The following is an 18,809-nucleotide window of genomic DNA, read 5'->3' as shown; positions in this document are numbered from 1 at the left end:
CCCTCTTTTGCTGAAAAATATAATGTAGTGATTCAGTATAGACTTTTATTAACAAAAGTAGTGTGGCAGCATTGATACATTTCTGTGCTCCTGAATGTTTCTGTGTGTGCGCAGCGCAATCTCCGATCTCTGTGTGTGAGTGATCTCTGTGTGTGAGTGATGTATGTGTGTGTGCAGCGCATTAATATAGAATGGTGATTAAAGGGATAGTTCACTTTGAAATTAAATTTTGGTATGTTTTAGCTTACCTCAAGGGCATCCAAGATGTAGGTGTCTTTGTTTCCGCAGTAGTTTCAATTTTGATATTTTTAGGTCAAACCGTTCTTGTCTGTCAGTCATTTAATGCAGGTCTATGGTCACTATCTCAAAGAGCATGCACAGAGTCCAAATTAAAACAATTCCCCATCGTCCAAATTAAACAATTCCCCATCGTAAGTACACATTGATGGCCTAAGACACGAAACGAGCGGTTTGTGTGAGAAAACGAACAGTATTTATATCGTTTTTACCTCTTGTACACTTTCCGGCGCTTGCGCAGACTAAGCCAGAACGCGCGCACACGTCACACACCAGGAAGCGCGCGCCCTCAGATCACTTGGACGTGGTTGTGTAGAGGTAAAAACGATATAAATACTGACAGGCAAGAACGGTTTGACCTAAAAATAACAAAATTGAAACTACTGCGGAAACAAAGACACCTACATCTTGGATGCCCTTTAGGTAAGCTAAAACATACCAAAATTTTATTTCAAAGTGAACTATCCCTTTAAGCTGACTGGAACTACAGCCAATCAGAATTGAGTATTCTGACAGACCATGGTGTATATATATATATATAGTTAAGTTTTGGATGGGCAACTCTAATTTTTGTAAATGAAGATATCAGAATAGTAGATATCTTACAAGTCGTTTAGGGTTGTACATGTAAAGTCGTAATTAATTCTGAGAACTAAATGAAATAAAGGTGTGCTAAACAATATGTTTACTTGTTTCTAGTAGTTCCTCAAAAGTGGTTCCTTCAATATATTTTCAATGAGAAGCCCCGATGTAAACATTTTTTTATTTTATTTATTTATTTATTTATTTCCATACACAATAACCAGTATGACCTGTGACTACAGTACCTGCTTCTTGGTTTGGAATTTTTGAGCTGTTTCCTTTCCTCATCCGTGTCAAGTGTTTTTCACAACCAAAAAATTCAGTACAACGGCACAGTCTCAAGCCTCAGGGAGGCACTGTATTTTAGTCTTGCCTCCGGTAACAGTCAGTTACTCTGTGGATAAGGATCAGCTGTGCTGAAGGTCCCCAGACTGAACCTCGGTCCCCAGACTAATGAACCCTACCTGTCCAGAGGGGATGTGATTGAGAAAAACTGTCAGCTCAGGGCCCCTGCTACTCTGGATTGGCACTGGAAAATGACTCTCTCTCTTTCTCTCCAATTCGTATAGCTTTCACTCTTTAAGCAGTTTATTTTAATAGCTGCTCATATATTCTATTGCTCTGAATGATTACTGAATGTTTAGTAGTCAGTACCTGTGTGTTTTATGGTTAGTATTTCACCGACCCCTGATTCCCTGACCAATTACCAGCTCTAATTGGGAAGATAAACATGATCCCGGTGCGCTTGTTCTCTGTGCGATGTGATGTTATAGGGTGGAGAGAGCAGGAGGTTCCAGAGGGACTCATTACAGTTGCTGCTTAATGTCGTTCCAGTCCGTCTCTGACTCTTCCTTGCAATGCACTTAAAATCTACAGCTATACCCATCACTCTGATTTTGGCTGCAGAAATCTGAATAATACTGATAATTAATAAAAAATGATGTGCTGTTTTTGATATATCAGTAGTGTTGCTAAGGATTATGAGTTTGAACAGACTCTTAATCATCTATCCTATCCTATTACATTATATTATATTATATTATATTATAAGGAGTTATATGTAAGTCTCGTTTCAGAACTAGCATCGCCCTACACGAGCATCAAGGAAAAGGTTGAATTGTCGACTTATGCAATTGATATTAGCAACTAATATCATTGCTTCACATGCTGGAAGCTTACTAACTTTCATCTGTTCGAATAAAAAAGCCAGTCAGTGGCGTGTTTGCGTATTGGCAGTGTGTAGTAGCGTAATTGGGGCTGTCATATGCTTTGAGCGGCCATCTGTGTGTAGTACCTCAAAGAGTGTGACTGCTGAGATTTGGGCATTTAAACAAAGCTCACTCCATCTCTCTCCTGCTGTGGCGTGTAGCTCAGTTTGAATCCCTCAGGCTGGGGAAAATTAGATTATTTCAATCTGCTGTTGCCCTTTTAAAACCCTGACTGCTGAATAAGGAGCGATGCAGCCCGGCCAACAGCAACACGTCTCCCGTATAATGGCAATAATTTTGCTTCGTAGAAATCCGGTCTGAAGTACAAAAGTGGGCTACTGCTGCTACTAAATCTTAATCTCACAGTGTTGTTTTTAGTAATCCTGTAATAATATTCATTAAAAAGACAAAAGATTGTGTTGACTTGCATGAAACAAGTCACTTTACTGTCATAAAGCCATTGCAGGCTGAATGTTGTGGGAATTCATTGCTTGTCTAACAAAAAGTTATATACTGTACGTCTCATTGTGGTGATGTCTGAAAATCAGTTGCCATGCGATTAATCCAATGGTTGCTAAAAGTCTTTGGCTATAAATACACCCATCATGCAACATAGATGAGGCATGGCTAGCGGCAGCTCTGTGAGAAAGCAGGACCAGAACGACGGCGCGCAGACATGAATAAGTAAAACCCTTCACTTTCAGACTCAGAGAAAGAGGTTGGCTTCTTATGACAGCTTGCTCGGCATTTTTGTACTTGAAAGGAACGCTTTGGGGATTGGTTTGTGTTTATTCGTGAGAAGGGAGTGAGAGCAAAGGGTTTGTGTCTGTTTGAAGGACTGATGCTAAAATGATCTGTGGTTTTGTTATTCTGTGGTAAACAGCGGGAGGATTTTGTAGTGATTTGATTTTACAGTCATTGACAAAGATTCCTATTAGACAGAAGAGGTTTTGTGACTGATTCCGTATTTGAAGACATGAGTCAGACTCCTGCGCCTTCATTCATCACAATAAAATGGAGTCATGGAGTTCTTTCAGGTTATAGATGATCACCTTACTATCTCATTTGGTGCAGGAAATCACTCACTAATTGAAATTCACTTGCCCGCTTCATATGGATGACTGTTCTTGCCCTGTTCCCAAAAGCTGCTTCTTTAACTCATTATTGATTCTTTACCATTAGATTAAAAAGGAAATGTTTTTTTTATGTTTAAACCCCTCTTTTATTACAAAGAAACTATCAGATGGTAGTTCACTAACTGCTCTGATTCAGTAAGTCATTCCTAAGTTGATCTGATGCAAGTTTTTGAGTCTTTTTGACTGATTCACTAGACAAAGCATCTCAAAAGACGATTTGTTCATGAATCGGACTGCATTGATTCTGCTAAATGCTTGTTTTTGTGTTGTCTTATGCACAAGATGCATTGTTTGTTTACTGTCTTCTGTAAAATGTAATGGACTACTTGTACAACTATTTCTGCGTTCTTCTTATTACTACTCGGGAGTTTCCAGACGGTTACTCACGAGAACGCAGAATATTACTGCATTTTATGGCTGACACTTGATTAAAACAATTAATCATGTTCTCTGCGTGTTAACATGAATTATCTTGAACCTGCTGAGATGTTCCTATAAATATATTTTCTTTCCAACTGTTAATGGAGAAAAAAAATATTTTTTATTTTATTTTTTTATATATTTCTCCACAGCCCAGTGCTCGTATTCTCATCTTACTGATCATAGTTCATTACCTGTTTACATTTTTTAATTAATTTGAGTGATAAAAAAGGATTGCAAATAAAAATGTTCCGTTGAGTTTGGAAAATTCTTAATGTCCAGATTTTTAAATCTTCTTGTGGACACTCATTTTGAGTGGCGTTTAGTCAACTAGGTACCTGGAGCACATTGAAGATAGACCTAACTGGAAAAAAAGTTGTACTTTTTCAAAACCAAAAATGTGTCACAAAGCTCAGTGTTAGTAGTCCATTCTATCAAGATTTAGCCTGTTTTGATTCAAAAATTCATATGAGGGTTTGGTAATATTTTCACCTTCAGAATCCAGCTGATGGATTAGCTCAAAGAAGTTTTTCAAAACATGGGTCAAAAACATTTATTTGTGTAGAAAATACATCAACTATATAAGGTGTGTTTCATTTGATGAAAAAGGTCAGTTGCTGATTAAAAAGTTGATAGGTGCTTTTGATACCCTTTTTCCGGGAGTGTGTTTGTCTCTGTATTTGAAGTCTCCAGTAACACTTTGCAATATCCGACAATATCCCATGTCATGACTGCCCGTACTCAGACCCCCTGCCAGCCTTCTGGGTTGTCTTTCCTTCCTGCTGCAGTGAAACCATCCATCAAAGTCCACCAAATCCACTATAATCTGACTCTAGACAGTTTGAGATCAACCAACATGGTTTCTTTCCTCAATAGTAACAGGTTAATAACATTTTGTTTACTCTTGAGCATTTTCTGACTAATCCATCCTCATTTGCGATATACAAAGATTGTTGGTGTGCCTATGTAAATCTTCTCTCTTCTAACTCCCCAGGGATGTTAAATAGTAACTAAATAGAGAAAGCTGCTCAGATACTGATTTTGTTGTTCAGCACTTTTAAGTTTTGAACTTCAAGCCACAAGCGTTTACAGAAGAGTAGAGTAATTACTGCGTGTTCACCTGGGATAAACCCTGAAGAGTGCAGCCTCAGTATTTCAATATTCCTTTTTGTCCTTTATGTGTCTTTAATTCTAAGTTTCTGTAGTACTGTAAGACTAAATGTAAAAGAATAGCAGATTCCACGCCACAGCTATAACTGTAACGGCACAGAGAAACAATATCGTTGGAATCACTTTGAGTATTTTTTCTTCCAGCTGATGAATGAAACATTGACTGCCAATCAGAATCCATCCTGCTTTAAAGAGCATAAACAAGCAGCAGACAACAACTTTAGTGCACTTATCATAAACAGTATGTTATCACGTGTTGGTGTGGACGCTAATATATTTATTGTTATAGTTATCTTTATAGTTATCGTTCTTGATGTGTAATGGGCCTTTAAACTTAATGTGGACACATTAGCTCTACTTCAAAACTTAGACAGCACTTTTAGGCAAAATTATGCCACCTTTTAAGATTTGTAAACCACTGTTTATTACAAACTTATATTTGTGTGAATACAAATTGTTCAGGATGTTTACAAATGGATTATATCACTCAATATTTATTCCTTATTTATAAAGCGCTTTGGATAAATTTAGCTTCGCAACATGCTAACAGCAAACTCCACTGGAATCAATTGTGAGTCAATTCTACGTTGAACTATACTGCCTTTGTACAGCGTTGGAAATTAGATATGAATCAGATATGGCAACTCTGACAAGGTCATTTTTAACACCATTAGTTGTTTCTGATGTGCTGGTCCTGATCAATACAGGAGCATGGTTGAGGAGCCATTGCTGCCCCATCTATGCCAAAACAATTGGCATGTTTTTCTAGAACAAATGATAAAAGAATTAAGCCATTCTTCCTCAGGTTGTAGAATGTCTGAGTGTTGGGGATTCATACTGACTTCTTCATGCAGACAGTGTGCATCTGTTCAGATAATGGATTTAATAGGGATACTCTACTAGTGACAAACACTGCTCAAAGTCAGTAATTGAGTATTAGGATTGATCATTGCCCTGGGGATGTAAACAGAAACACTGTCCACATAAACAAACAAGCGGTTTCATTAGTGTCCAGGCAGAAAACCGGCCAACATTACTACATTATATAATGCCTAACTCAAGGGTTTTCAAACTTCTCAATGCCAAAGTTCCTAAATATGAAAATCCTCTTGCGAAGGACTCCTACATTATAAAGTCAGCTATATACTCATTTATGCTGTGTAAAAAAAAGTAGGAAGTGTGATATTAGAAAATGTGTGATGTTATTGTAGCAAGCCAAATGCAATTATTAAAATGTTATCTCTAAAATATTACTAATTCACACTAATTGTTAATAATTCACATTTGCACATTTATATATACTGAGTGTGTGTGTCGCAAAGATGGCAATATCCGAAATCCTTGTCTTTGTGGGGAGAATTTTTGGTCCCCATGAGGAAAACAGCTTATAAATCAGACTAAGTGATGTTTTTTGTAATGACATTTCTGTGATGGGTAGGTTTAGGGTTAGCTGATAGAATATACAGTTTGTACAGTATAAAAATCATTTTGTCTATGGAATGTCCCCATAAAACATGGAAACCCAGCATGTGTGTGAGTGTGAGTGTGTGTGTCTGTGGTGATTCTCACAATCACCACACTCATGTTCATTAACTGTCCTATCCACATATTTTATGTCACACAATGAAGAATGCAGTTGAATGCCTCTGTGATTGTGGGTTTGTCTGTTTGAGAAATAGAGCCTCTACATCCCTCAGTGGTGCCAGTGTATTGATTTCCAGAAGTAAATGGGTGTATCTGCAGCTCAGTTCTGCAGATTTCGGTGGCGGCTGGTTGTCGGTTTCCTCTGCATTGCAGAAGTCAAACACATTTTTTTTTTTTTTCACTCAAGCCAGTGGAGTGACGTTTGACTGTCCCTGCTTTTATAAAAGATGGCACTGTCATACTCTGCCTCCACAAGGTCATTTTATTCAAACTGATTTGATTTAGCTGAACAAATACAACAGCTTTTTTTTACTTTGAATGATGCATCTTGTTAAGGCCACTATGCATTTATTTAATCAAGAACATTAAGAATGTATTAATATGAGTCAGAAATGTCTAGTTTCCAAAGGTTCAGCACATAAAGGTCATTGTGCATCATTTCCCTTGTGATACCCAGCATGCAACTTCAAGTTTGACCCTGACTCTGACTTTGATTGGAGTCTGTGTCTGCTGGCAACGCCCCAGTTGGTTGAGGATGTCTGAAGCATTTCTCAGAGTGCATGATGGGCCCTGGGGAGGGGTGAGGTGTGGGGGTGGGGTGGAGCTGTAAGAAGTGGCGAGATGTCGCTCTCTTCCCTCCAGCCCGTGTTTCGCAACCGAGCAGGTGGGTTGCCTTCTTCCTCCATCTTCTTCCCCTCCTTTTTTTCTCTCTCCTCTGCTTTTTCTTCCTCCCCTGGAGTTACAGCATGACATGGGCAGCTTGCAGAAATCCAGACAGCATCAATCGCAGGGTGGTGAGTTAGTGTTCACCCTTTCGGCTCACTCGGGAGTCATCAATCACTGGTTTTGGGACATACTTTGGTATGTTGGTGACTCTAACAGGCTGGTCACCGTTTGGTTTAATATACAGCTAAGGCTCTAGATATTAACTTTAGGTTAGTACAGAATACTTTGTTTTCATTACAAATGTATGTTGATAAGATTTACTGGGTTAAATTGGATCATTCTTTATGTTGTGTCTTTATATAAGTGTCAACATTCACAGACTGATAATTGTTGTAAATTTTCCCTTTGGGGACCATTGGATAGCAGATTGTCTCTGTAAATGATTTCCTTTGCAATGAAAGTTCTAAAAAGAATTTGCATGTTGTGGCCTTAAGACTTCTTATGCTAATCTTTGAATTCTTGTACTTAAGTGTTTGGGTGAAGAAAAGAAGAAAATGAATGGCTGATGGCTACATGCTCTTAAAAAACTGCATTTGAATGGACTCAGTTGAGGTTGCTACATATAGGACTGTTATGCAACCATACAGACGATGGTTAATTTCCTCTGGAAATATGTTGCTTTGCCATAATTAAGCCACAGCATGAAACATATTTAACAGACCAATAGACACAGCTAGTGATAAAGAAATTGATTTGTTTTGATCCACGTAGAATGCAAAATCTGGCTTTATTAAGTGTTATTGTTTCATGGTTCTTTCAACACTGAATATTTCATGAGAATATTACTGTATGCCTGAATGGACGTTTGCACTGAACATCGAGTGAAAGTCAAGCGAATGCCAGCACTCATATTGTGAGGCGTTTTTATTAACAAACAACAATCCATGGAAGATATTCAGCCAACCAATCACAGGTTCTAAAATCAACAGTCATGAAACATGTTTTACATATACAAGTGATTCAAGTGTAGGCGTTTTGACTAGTTTTGCTGTCATAAATGGACCGGTGTCTAAGGACATGGTCCGACTGTCAGTCACATCACAGATATGACAGCACAGAAAAGAATAAAATATTCAACCCATATGGGCAAGCTTTTAGGGAAGCTCTCTGGGGTCTTTATCCTGCTAGCAGCATTATTTATGACTGTTGTTATAAAAACTATACTGAATCACAATGGAATCTTGTTGTATAGTCCCAATAAAGTTGGGACTATACCCATATTGTGGTAGTCTGCTGCCTCCTCCACAATTTAGTGCTTGATTTTAATTTGTTAACTTGGACTGGCTTCTAACAGGTAAAGAGACTTTTTTCATAGATATGTTATGCATAGAGATAGTGGCCTATATGCAGGACAGGACAGTGAAGTAAAGCACAGGGCAATGCTCAGAAAATCTGCTAGGTATCTACTAAGTCACAATTCAGTTTAAATAAGAATGACTGGAGCTAACAACATGTGTGGCCCTGTAAAACAGCAGTGGTTAAGTAAGAAGTATTTGTCTCACTGTATGCAGAGAATGTAGCCGCCCTAACCAACTAACCTGCCTACTGTATATTGCCTATTCCAGGATCCGCCACTGTCTGTAGAGCATTGCATTTCTCAAGAATAATGTACCACCCACCCTAAGACTGTTCTGCTGAATTAACTGTGACAAATTTCAATCTGAAAAGCCAAATGTTGAGCTAATTATTCCCTATTCATAATAGATATTTTAGGTGAATCGCCTTTGTTTTGGTAAACAATCATTATAATTATGTCAAATTTGCATAGGAAGACAGCATTTGCTTCTAAGTGAAGAAAAAGGTATGCTGTTAAACAGTCAAATTGTTTAAATCTGACTTCAAAGTCATGTAATCTCAAACTGCACTAGAGGGGAACTCATTCCCAGCTCATTCTTCCATCGACAATGTGCTTCAATATATAAAATTTGTCACATTTCATTTCTCATGGTCAATTAACAGAAATATATGTTTGAGAAATGGTGCCCATGTTAATGGTATTAATACTCAAGATATTGAGTATATTAAACATTCAAACCCCAAAGGTTTTTAACACCAACCCCCAAAATTAGATCATGTATTTCCTACTTTCGGCATCCTGTGAAGTCACAAGAAGTGAAGGTTTAGTCACCATTCTGGCTGTATACCAGTGACATTCCTGCTGAAATCACTCTCTCAAAGCAGTGGGCGCACTCAGCGGGGACATAGGTGTGTGGAAACAAGACTATCAAGGTGACCTTAACCAGTGAGCCCATGCCAAAAAGTGTCCAACTGGCAAAGGATGCCCAACTAAGATTGAGTACCACAGTTTCAGATGTTTACTGTTGCATTGTGGGAGGGCAAATGCACAGAAAGCAGAAAGCCCTAGAAATCTCTCAGGCAGGTAAGGTTTCAGCAGAGTGCATATTAGGGGAAATTGTCAACTGGCCTGGTTATTGATTTGTGTTGGTGGTCCACTTGCAGCTTCATTTCACATTCGTCTGAACTCAAGACTACCAGCACATCATAGCACCAACAAGTCAATAACTCTACCCAGGTGTGAAAGCATTAGCTGCTAATGTGTGTACTTTCACTGGATACTGCAGTCATTTTACTCTTGAAAAGTGACACTTAATGTGTAGTTTAGACAAGCACAACCATTGTTGATGTTATTGATAGATTTTAATATATCTCATGGTTGACATCACAATTTCAGTTAATTGTATCTGCTCCCATAAAGGTCCCATATTGTCAAAAATGAAATTTCCTGGCTTTTTTCATGAAAAAAAGAGGTCTAGGGGTTATGTAACTACCATATAAGTTTCAAAACAGTCAATACACAGACAAATGCCCACAGCCTGCATAAAGTAGCTGTGCCTTTTCACAAGCCGTTGTGACTTCCGTAAAAATGTGACGCCAGAACTACTCAGTCACCGAGTTTCTATTTATAACATGTTTGCAGCGTTGAGCAATGTAGCCAATCACATACATATTTGTTGATTTCTTGAACGCAACGGCCAATGAGATGCATTTAAGATAGAATCCACTCATCGCTCAAAACTGAGTTTTTGTTCAGTGCTGAATTCTGCATGCTGGCAAATCCTCTGATTATAACAGACGAAGTGTTGACATTATGAAAGATTTATTGTGCAGTCAGCTTCATTGATAATAACGGAGCTTTGTGAGATCGCGATGAACTGAGATATCAGCTTTTTAGGAATTATTACGTAGTAGCCTATGGTTGCTTTTATGTTAAATTAACAGTGGTTTGTGAATGTTTATGCTCTAATAACAAATAATTTATCACCATCATTACAGGTGTTTTATTTACCTTACGTGTGAGCATCACCAAGCCACAGCAGGCTACAGCATACATGACCCTAGTTACCTGTGGTTGGCCTGGCCGTGCGTCACTCAGAAAACAACAGGCCAATCAGAAGAGAGGCTCATGAATATTAAGTAGACAGGCCAAAATCAACCTTTTATTGGCAGAGCTTCTGAGGAAGGAGCTGTAAAAAATATATTGAGATATATGCAAATATATATTCTTGAGGACATCAAAACCTAAAATAAAACTTCAGAAAGGTGTACAATATGAGACCTTTAAATGACGGAAGTACATTCGTGGTCATTAGATGTAGTCATTTCCTATAATAGTTCAATGATTAGAAGATGAATAGCACTTTGTGGATGAGATATTGCATTGTTATGATTCTTGAGAAATTATTAATAATTTAATTAATGGTATTTGTTTCAGTAGGATACTAATGGAGAAAGAGAATGGATACAAGAATGCTGTCAGTTTTAATCACATAGCTAAATTCTTATTAAATTCACTTTTCCCAATAAAAGTGCAATTTCTTCTTGTAATTTAATATTATAAAAGTGTTCAATAAAATGAAAATTGTTGCTGAGCAGAAAACAGAACATCATCAAAATGGACATTTAAAAAAAAAAACTGTAATAAATAAATTAAATTACATTTTGAAAAAGTTTTAAATTAAAGGAATACAGTAGTTCATCCAAAAATGAAAATTATACCATTAATTAATCACCCACCGTCATTCCAAACCCATAAGTCTTTCGTTCATCTTCGTAACACAAATTAAGATATTTTTAATGAAATCTGAGAGCTTTTTGTACTCTCCATAGACAGCTGCGCAACTGACACATTGAAAAAGTTCATAAAGAGATTGTAAAACTAATCCATATGAATTTAGGAGTTTAGTCCGAATTTTCTGAAGAGACTTGATCGCTGAATATGATGAAAAGATTGAATTTAGGCTTTTATTCACGTATAAACATTGATCAGCAAAAAATAAACAGAAGCTCAACTGAACATGCTTGACGTGCTAGAACAAACCTCTTATGGAAGCTCAAAAGTGCTACGTAACACGAGACTGAACCTCATTGGTTCTTGTGGAAGCTCAAACATGCTGCGTAAAAAAGGAGAATGAACCTTATTGGTTCTTGCACATCAAGCAAGCAAGCTTGATCTTCTGTTTACCACAACTGATGTGTGAGTTGTTTAATGTTTATATGGGAATAAAAGTCTGTATTCAATCTGTTCATTATATAAAGAAATCGTGTCTCTTCAAAAAAAATAAAAAAATGGACTAAACCACTCAATTCATATGGATTAGTTTTACAATCTCTTTATGAACTTTTTGAAGTGTCAGTTGCGTGGCTGTCAGATCATAAATATCTTTAACAAAGGCTTAAGGGTTTGGAACAACATGAGGGTGAGTAAATGACATAACTTTAATTGTTGAACTATCCCTTTAAGTAGAAGTGGTGGCATCAGCAATATAATCAAAATAAATAATTTTCTGCCAAGTATAGTTAATTTGTCTTACTGTTGGGTGTTTAATGTTGTGTAGCAGCTTGCTGTATTACTATAGAATTTCTGCAGTGAAATGTATGCATACAGTATATCAACTTTTTACAGGGGCTTCAAATGCTCATCCAATCAGACTTTAGAAAAGTTCTGTTGTGTAATAGACGTTGTGTCATCTCTAATCTTTAATTTACATTATTGTATAACAGTATCAGATCTCAAACTAAATGTGTCAAGTGCTCCTGGAGTTAAATAAGGGAGAAACAAGGATGTTGAAAAATCAATAATGATATTTTTAGTGTGATTGCGCACATACTCGCACCCACCGAGCCTATTTCTAATGCAAGAATCTTCAGAAACACCCACATGCTGGTGTTAAGAGCCCTGCGGGGTCTCTCACAATTATTATCCAGTCGCTTTCAGCCTCTCAAAGTTTTCTTTCCTTCTCGCTCTGCCCTGCATACATTATAAAAGTGAAGAGAGAATATGTACTAGCTCGTCAAACATTTCAAGAAGAAGACCAAATGTCCTGGACATGAACGTCTCCTGGGTAGACTTGAATATATTGAATTTTAGATGCCAATGCAGTTCTGCAAGCATTACTCAGAATCTTAGAATCGATATGAATAATTGAACTGCAGATATTGACATCAGTAAAGAGGTTTGAATATTTCAATCTCTTTTTATGTCAGATGTCTGTAAATGCCAGGATGTCTCTCTTTCTCTTGTCTAAATTGATTTCATGTCGGTATAGCTGTCAATTTAGTCTGTAGTGCCGAACAACAAATAGCCAACAGTCATCAGAGAGTTGAATATGATCAGATCTGAAGAGCTTATTAAATTTGAGGACATATGCGTCCATAAACATGATCAAACAGAGCTCGCTTAGCAACACAAGAGAAAGACAGTAGATGATAAATATCAGTATACGATTTATCTTGTGTAATAGACAGAAAATTAGTTTGCAAGCCTGTACAATTCTGCTTTGGCAGTAGTAATAACTTCATATGCATTCACACCTAGCTTTCCTTTAGGATTTTCAACTGGGTCAACAAAGTCGAGGGTGTCAAAGCTACTGTTTAATAACCTTTATTAATTAGACATGATCTGGTAAATTGAGAAGAATGATAACGTAAGGACTGTGGAGAAAAGAGAAATATTGTCAATAGTTAATGAGAACTGAAGTGGCAAGACACGGAGAACACTAATTAAGAGAAATAATATGAATAAGATGGTGACAGAGAGTCAACAATAATGGGCTTTGAAATATGAATGAAGGTGTACTGCATATTTTCAGTTCTGGTTCTTGTGATGAATGTTTGGAAAGGTCTAATAAAAGACAAACTTTCTCTAAATATTTCCAGAAGATAAAACCTTGAAAAAAAAAACAATCAAATGGGCCATCTCCACAAGGGAATTTCTTTTTTTCATAAATCAGATTAATAATGTCCTAATTCAATTTAAAAATGATACACTATTTCCTGTCACCAGGCACGATAAGTAAGGAAGCCCCCAAAGTTTTGGGTGTTTTTGTTTCTGCTTATAATTTTATTTTATTCTTTTCTCTTTCTGTCTCTACAGCTGGGATGACAGTAGTTCGGTCAGCAGTGGTTTGAGTGATACTTTAGATAACATCGGCACTGACGATCTGAATCCACCCACATATTCCGGCATCTCATCTCGCAAGAGCAAAGCAGCACAGGTGCATACGCTCTAGTCTTATGTATTTTTTCTCTTCACACACACATTTTTATAAATAGCTTTATATCAGCAGTCTGTCAGTAGGCCACAGCAGATTGAACAGACTGAGAGTTTTGGACATTTTGCTTTGGCTAGTAAGAAAAGTTTGGCCATCTGTCAGACGGATTGCCAATGTGAGATTACTGTGTTTGCACTATATTTTGTGTGTCTGTTTGATTCACAGTCAAATAAAGATACGCACAGTCATACCGAGCAGGATGGTAGCAGCTGGGCTGGTGCTGAGGATCTGAAGAAGGTTGATGAAGAGATGGAGCCAGGTATGGACCCTTCCTGCAAGTGGAAGTCTTCATCCCCTTCCTCTTCATGTCAGGGTGAGGACGTTGGCCAGAAGACAGCTTTGCCCATGTCTCAAACAGGCTCCTGGAGGAGGGGCATGAGTGCCCAGGTTGGCATCACACCACCACGGACCAAAGGCTCATCCACCTCTCTCAAATCACCAGGTATCAAAATCTCATACAGTGGTACTTTGTAAATATGAAAAGATACGTGGAGCACCATTGTGGTTTCACTGAGAGAGACACTGTCAGAATCCTTTAGAAAACCTTTAGGTACCCTTTTCAAAAATGCCAGTTCTCTGGAGGAACTTTCAAAATGGAACCCACAATTTTCTGTAAGGAAGCATGAAAGATACAGATGCCTTTTCGGTTGTTACAAAACCAAGGGCATATCAGTGATACAGTGATATCTGTCAGTAGGGACATTTTATGCATGGTATTCAAAATAATTGCTTACTCTAGCTTCAAAGAGAAGGTATAATCAAAAAGAGATGAGGCTTTGAGTCTTTGTCTTTTTCTTTATCTCAGACAACTTTTGCAGCTGGAGCTCTTTTGGGACACTCAGCAGGAACACGTTATTTTGGCTTAGAGTACCTTATCTGTGCTGTTTGCTGAGTTGTGCAAAAAAAGGGCAGTTGGCTAGAACACAACAGCCATTGCGTTGCATTGGTGATGATGGATTGGGTTGTGAAATTATTTGTAAAAAACTAGCCAGCAGTATTGAATGATTGAGCAGGAGGTACTAGTGCCATAACAAACATCTTTGTGCTGACAGGTAAAACAGATGATGCCAAGGCATCTGAGAAGGGCAAGGCCCCATCTAAGAGCCCAAGCATTCAGCGCTCACCATCGGATGCAGGCAAGAGCAGCGGAGATGAAGGGAAGAAGCCACCCTCAGGCATCGGTCGTCCACCTACCACGAGCTCTTTCGGCTTTAAGAAGATTCCGGGTTCTGCCGGAGCCCTTATCACAGCCAGCGGGGCCACTCTGACCAGTGGTTCTGCGACTCTAGGCAAGGTACCAAAGTCTGCAGGCATTGGGAAGGGTGCAGGTATCGGCAATGAGCGGAAGACAAGTCTCGATGGTGCTCAACACCAGGATGATGCCGTTTTGTTAGGCTGTGGAGGCTCCAAGGTTCCACTCCAGTATCGCTCCCTACCTAGACCGGCAAAGTCATCTAGTGGGGGAAGCAGCGTGGTGGGCCGCAGCGGGCATCGTTCCAGCTCTAGCAGCATTGATTCTAATGTCAGCGGGAAGTCTGCGGGAGGTAGTGGAGGGGTGGTAGGAACCCCAACCAGCACAAAGAGAAGAGACCCCGGGAAAGTGGGGTCAGGACGCTCTAGTCCCATTACCATCAACCAAACGGATAAAGAGAAAGTGGCAGGGTCGGATCAAGAGGGAACGGGGTTGTCCACCTCCCCCAAATCCAGTCCCACTTCCACCCAATCGGGACTCAGACAGCCAGGCTCCAAATACCCAGACATTGCATCCCCCACATTCCGCAGGTAACCGACTTTCTTTCTGAATAAAATGACTGGGGTAATGGGAGGACAAGAAAAGTTAGACAAAGATGACACAAGGCAGACATAAGCAGAGATAAGACTAAAATATGAAAGCAAAATAGGCAGTTAGCTTGAGACAAATGGACACAAGCAGACAGTAAGAAAGAACAATTGCTTTTTGTGGTTTGGCTCACTCCTGCGATGTCATGACCTCTTGGCCAGCATGGAGGAGCATTCCAGCATGTTTCCTCAGTAAGTATGTGAGATGGGTGTGAGCTGCTTTAGGCTGTGCTGCACTGCTAATTTGATCCACCAATGAGTTTAGGCTTGCCTCAGAGATCCAGGAAATTTTGTGATGGATTACGGAGCTGATTGTTTGAGTCATAGCCATAGCCTCTTGTATTTCCCCCAGCCACCATTAGACGACCTAAAATCTTGTCAGCAGCCCACAAATGCTCTGATGAATAGAGAAGGATGTAATCTAAATCACTAGTTCTCAACTGGTTTTTATACAGAACCAGATTTCATAATGAACATCAAGGGATGACCTATGTAGTTGCAAGAGAAAGAAAACTGACATTGGCCAAAAAAAAATCGCAAGTTTGGGTTTCTAAATGTCTCCTGAATCCTGATGGTTTCTTGACAAGCAGTGATATACCGCACAAAACAAAATTGTGGTCAGAACAATCTATAGCCGCTTTTCCACCGTCGGGCTGAACGGTTCTAAGAATAGTAAGAAACGATTCCAGTTGTATTTCCACTTGAGCCTGGTACGGCCCAATTACAAACCGTTCTCGACCCGGAATTCCTGTGCTGGTAGAATGCGTGTATTGATGTCGCAACTCGGGATTGGTCACTTGTCTGACTACCAGTTTCTCTGTAGCTGGCTAAGCATGCTATTTGAGAGACGTAAACACAAATTAATGATAAAATTATAAGAAATATCCGATCATCCTCCATAATGCAGTCACTATTTAAATTTGTATCGTCTGTAAAGTCTTGTGTTACCAAGGGAATGACTGATACATTCGTATTACATTCCAAAGAGCTCAGTTATCCGCCGTTTTCGTACCATAGCCTATATGAAGCCATAATTGCACGGAATGGATCGGTTAAGCAAAGAGAACGGTTTGGCCCAACGATAGAAAAGTAGCTTATGTCTGTCCTCTGCAGTATGTTAAGTTTGTATGTTAAATGTAGTCTGGCTCATATTTTCTTATACTTTTTGTAGTTTGTTCATTGTTTTCGAGGATGGGGTCTTGTTATGAAACCTGCCCATATTTACTTACTCATTTTGTTAGCTTATACTAAGAAACAGCCATTTTTTGGTTTTGCTTTTTTGCCAAAACACTTTGATCGGACACAACCTTCACATCAATAACAAAAGATGTGAGAAGCCTTTAAAAAGTTAAGCCTGTTTAATTTGCACAATTATACATTTAGTTTGAATTTGGTGTTTTATGCATTTAGCATTTTGTCTCCCTGTTGTCTGTGAGTCTCATAACAGCCTGCGACCCATTTTTGAGAATCAAAATCACATTGCAGCTTTAGCAGTCTGTCTTAGCACCTCTCTCCCACATCAGAGGACAGTCGCACACTAGATGGATTAGGGTCAGATTGCCACCTGGTGGTTGTGGAATGTAAGTGCATATATGGAAACACTCCTCAGGGAGCATGATTTGCCATTCTGATCAGACTCAATTCAGCATTGATGAAAGCAGATGGAGTGAGCGGATTTCCAGCACACTGATCTCTTTATTAGTAGGCGTGTCCATTTAAAAACATGTCTACATGGTGTGCTGCTCTGCTCCATGAAGCTGAAGTGTAATAGCTGGATTTGCTTGCCTCAGGCTGTTATTGCTGGAGCCATACAGTGAGAACCATGGGCAGATCCACCACTGAAAGCATATTTGATTATATACAAGGAGTAGAAGCTGACCAATTAAGTTATGCTGGAAACTGTGTGATGATACTTTGTTTTTTAATGAGATTGCATGGTTACATCTACATCCATTGCTCTTTCATGAAAGAGCAAATGTGTGTAAACTGTTTCTGAAATCAACTCAATTCATTGCGACAGTTTACATAGGCAAGGTTTACGAACAATTTGTTGTCTTGTTTTCACTTTGCCCAGGTTGTTTGGCAGCAAGACTAGCAGTAAACCAAGTTCCCCTGGCACCCCTGACGCTGGTAAATGCCCATCGGCACTGGGCAGTCCTCATGGCACACTGGCGCGGCAGGCCAGCCTGGATTCACCCTCCTCAGGAACAGGTAGTCTGGGCAGCATGGGTGGGCAAAGCGGAGGCAGCAGCCCGTTGTACGGCAAAACGCCCGACCTGGGCACTGACTCCCCCGCCTCTAGTCCGGCGTCAGGCCTCTCTCTGCCCTCTAACGCCCGGCCTTGGCCTCCGAACCTCAGCAGTTCCTCTGCGGGCAGTAAAGACACACTGAGCTGCCACAGTATGACCAGTTTACACACAAGCTCAGAGTCCATAGACCTGCCGCTCCCACATCACCATGGGCCAAAGGTCACCCGCACGGGCAGTGTCAAGTCCACCCTGTCTGAGGGGTAAGTGCAGATATCCATATGGTATTAATTAAATGATAAGATGACAATGTATTGCTTATTACATTATATGTTTAATGAAATAATGGAGCATTAGTTTGTCGTTGAGTTCTGTTAGTCGTGATATGATCAAACTACCTGTTTGTCGTAGATAACGCTCTTATTTTTCTTCTGTTTTAATAGCATGCCTCTTGACAGAAACACTCTCCCCAAAAAGGGATTAAGGTACTAATATAACCACCATCCATGTAATTGTCCTCACAAATATGTTTATGTTGTCACCTCCATCAAGTAACTAGCATTAATATTCTCATCAACTGCTTTTGAATTTGTGTCACTTACCCAGTACATGTGTGCGTCTATGTATTAGGTGTTTGCTAAAGCAAGCATTACTATTATTACTCATACTCATATTACAGTTGAAAACCCCAACCCTAAATATTGAACTTTAGCACAACATCCTGTACAGTTTGTGCTACAGACACGAATGATTCCTTAAATCATGTGGCTTTTTGATGAGAGCTGTGCAAATTACGAGTAATAGCTGTTAAAAATTCAGCTTTGCCATCACAGTTATCAATTACATTTTAAAGTATTTTAAGATAGAAAACAATTATTTTAGAACACTTTAGCAACTGCATAGCAACACACAGACAACAGCTCACAGCAATGGTAGTGTTGGCAAAATGTTTTACATATCCACTGTGGC

The 18,809-nt window shown here is 39.1% G+C and overlaps 1 protein-coding gene across 6 annotated transcripts in view; it reads left to right on the top strand.

The window, feature by feature from the left end:
* The window catches only part of nav3 (neuron navigator 3), a 309,331-nt gene that overhangs the window by 263,536 nt on the left and 26,986 nt on the right, over positions 1–18,809 (top strand). For all 6 annotated transcript variants that reach the window (XM_079868451.1, XM_079868450.1, XM_079868448.1 and 3 more), the window contains 5 exons: positions 13,578–13,698; positions 13,921–14,197; positions 14,808–15,537; positions 17,669–18,103; positions 18,284–18,325. In XM_079868451.1, the coding sequence (XP_079724577.1) occupies positions 13,578–13,698; positions 13,921–14,197; positions 14,808–15,537; positions 17,669–18,103; positions 18,284–18,325 (1,605 nt within the window). The remainder of the gene's footprint in view (positions 1–13,577; positions 13,699–13,920; positions 14,198–14,807; positions 15,538–17,668; positions 18,104–18,283; positions 18,326–18,809) is intronic.

Source organism: Squalius cephalus, assembly GCF_949319135.1.
Source record: "Squalius cephalus genome assembly, chromosome: 4".
Classification (NCBI taxonomy): domain Eukaryota; kingdom Metazoa; phylum Chordata; class Actinopteri; order Cypriniformes; family Leuciscidae; genus Squalius; species Squalius cephalus.
This window is presented reverse-complemented; position numbering and strand designations above follow the sequence as displayed.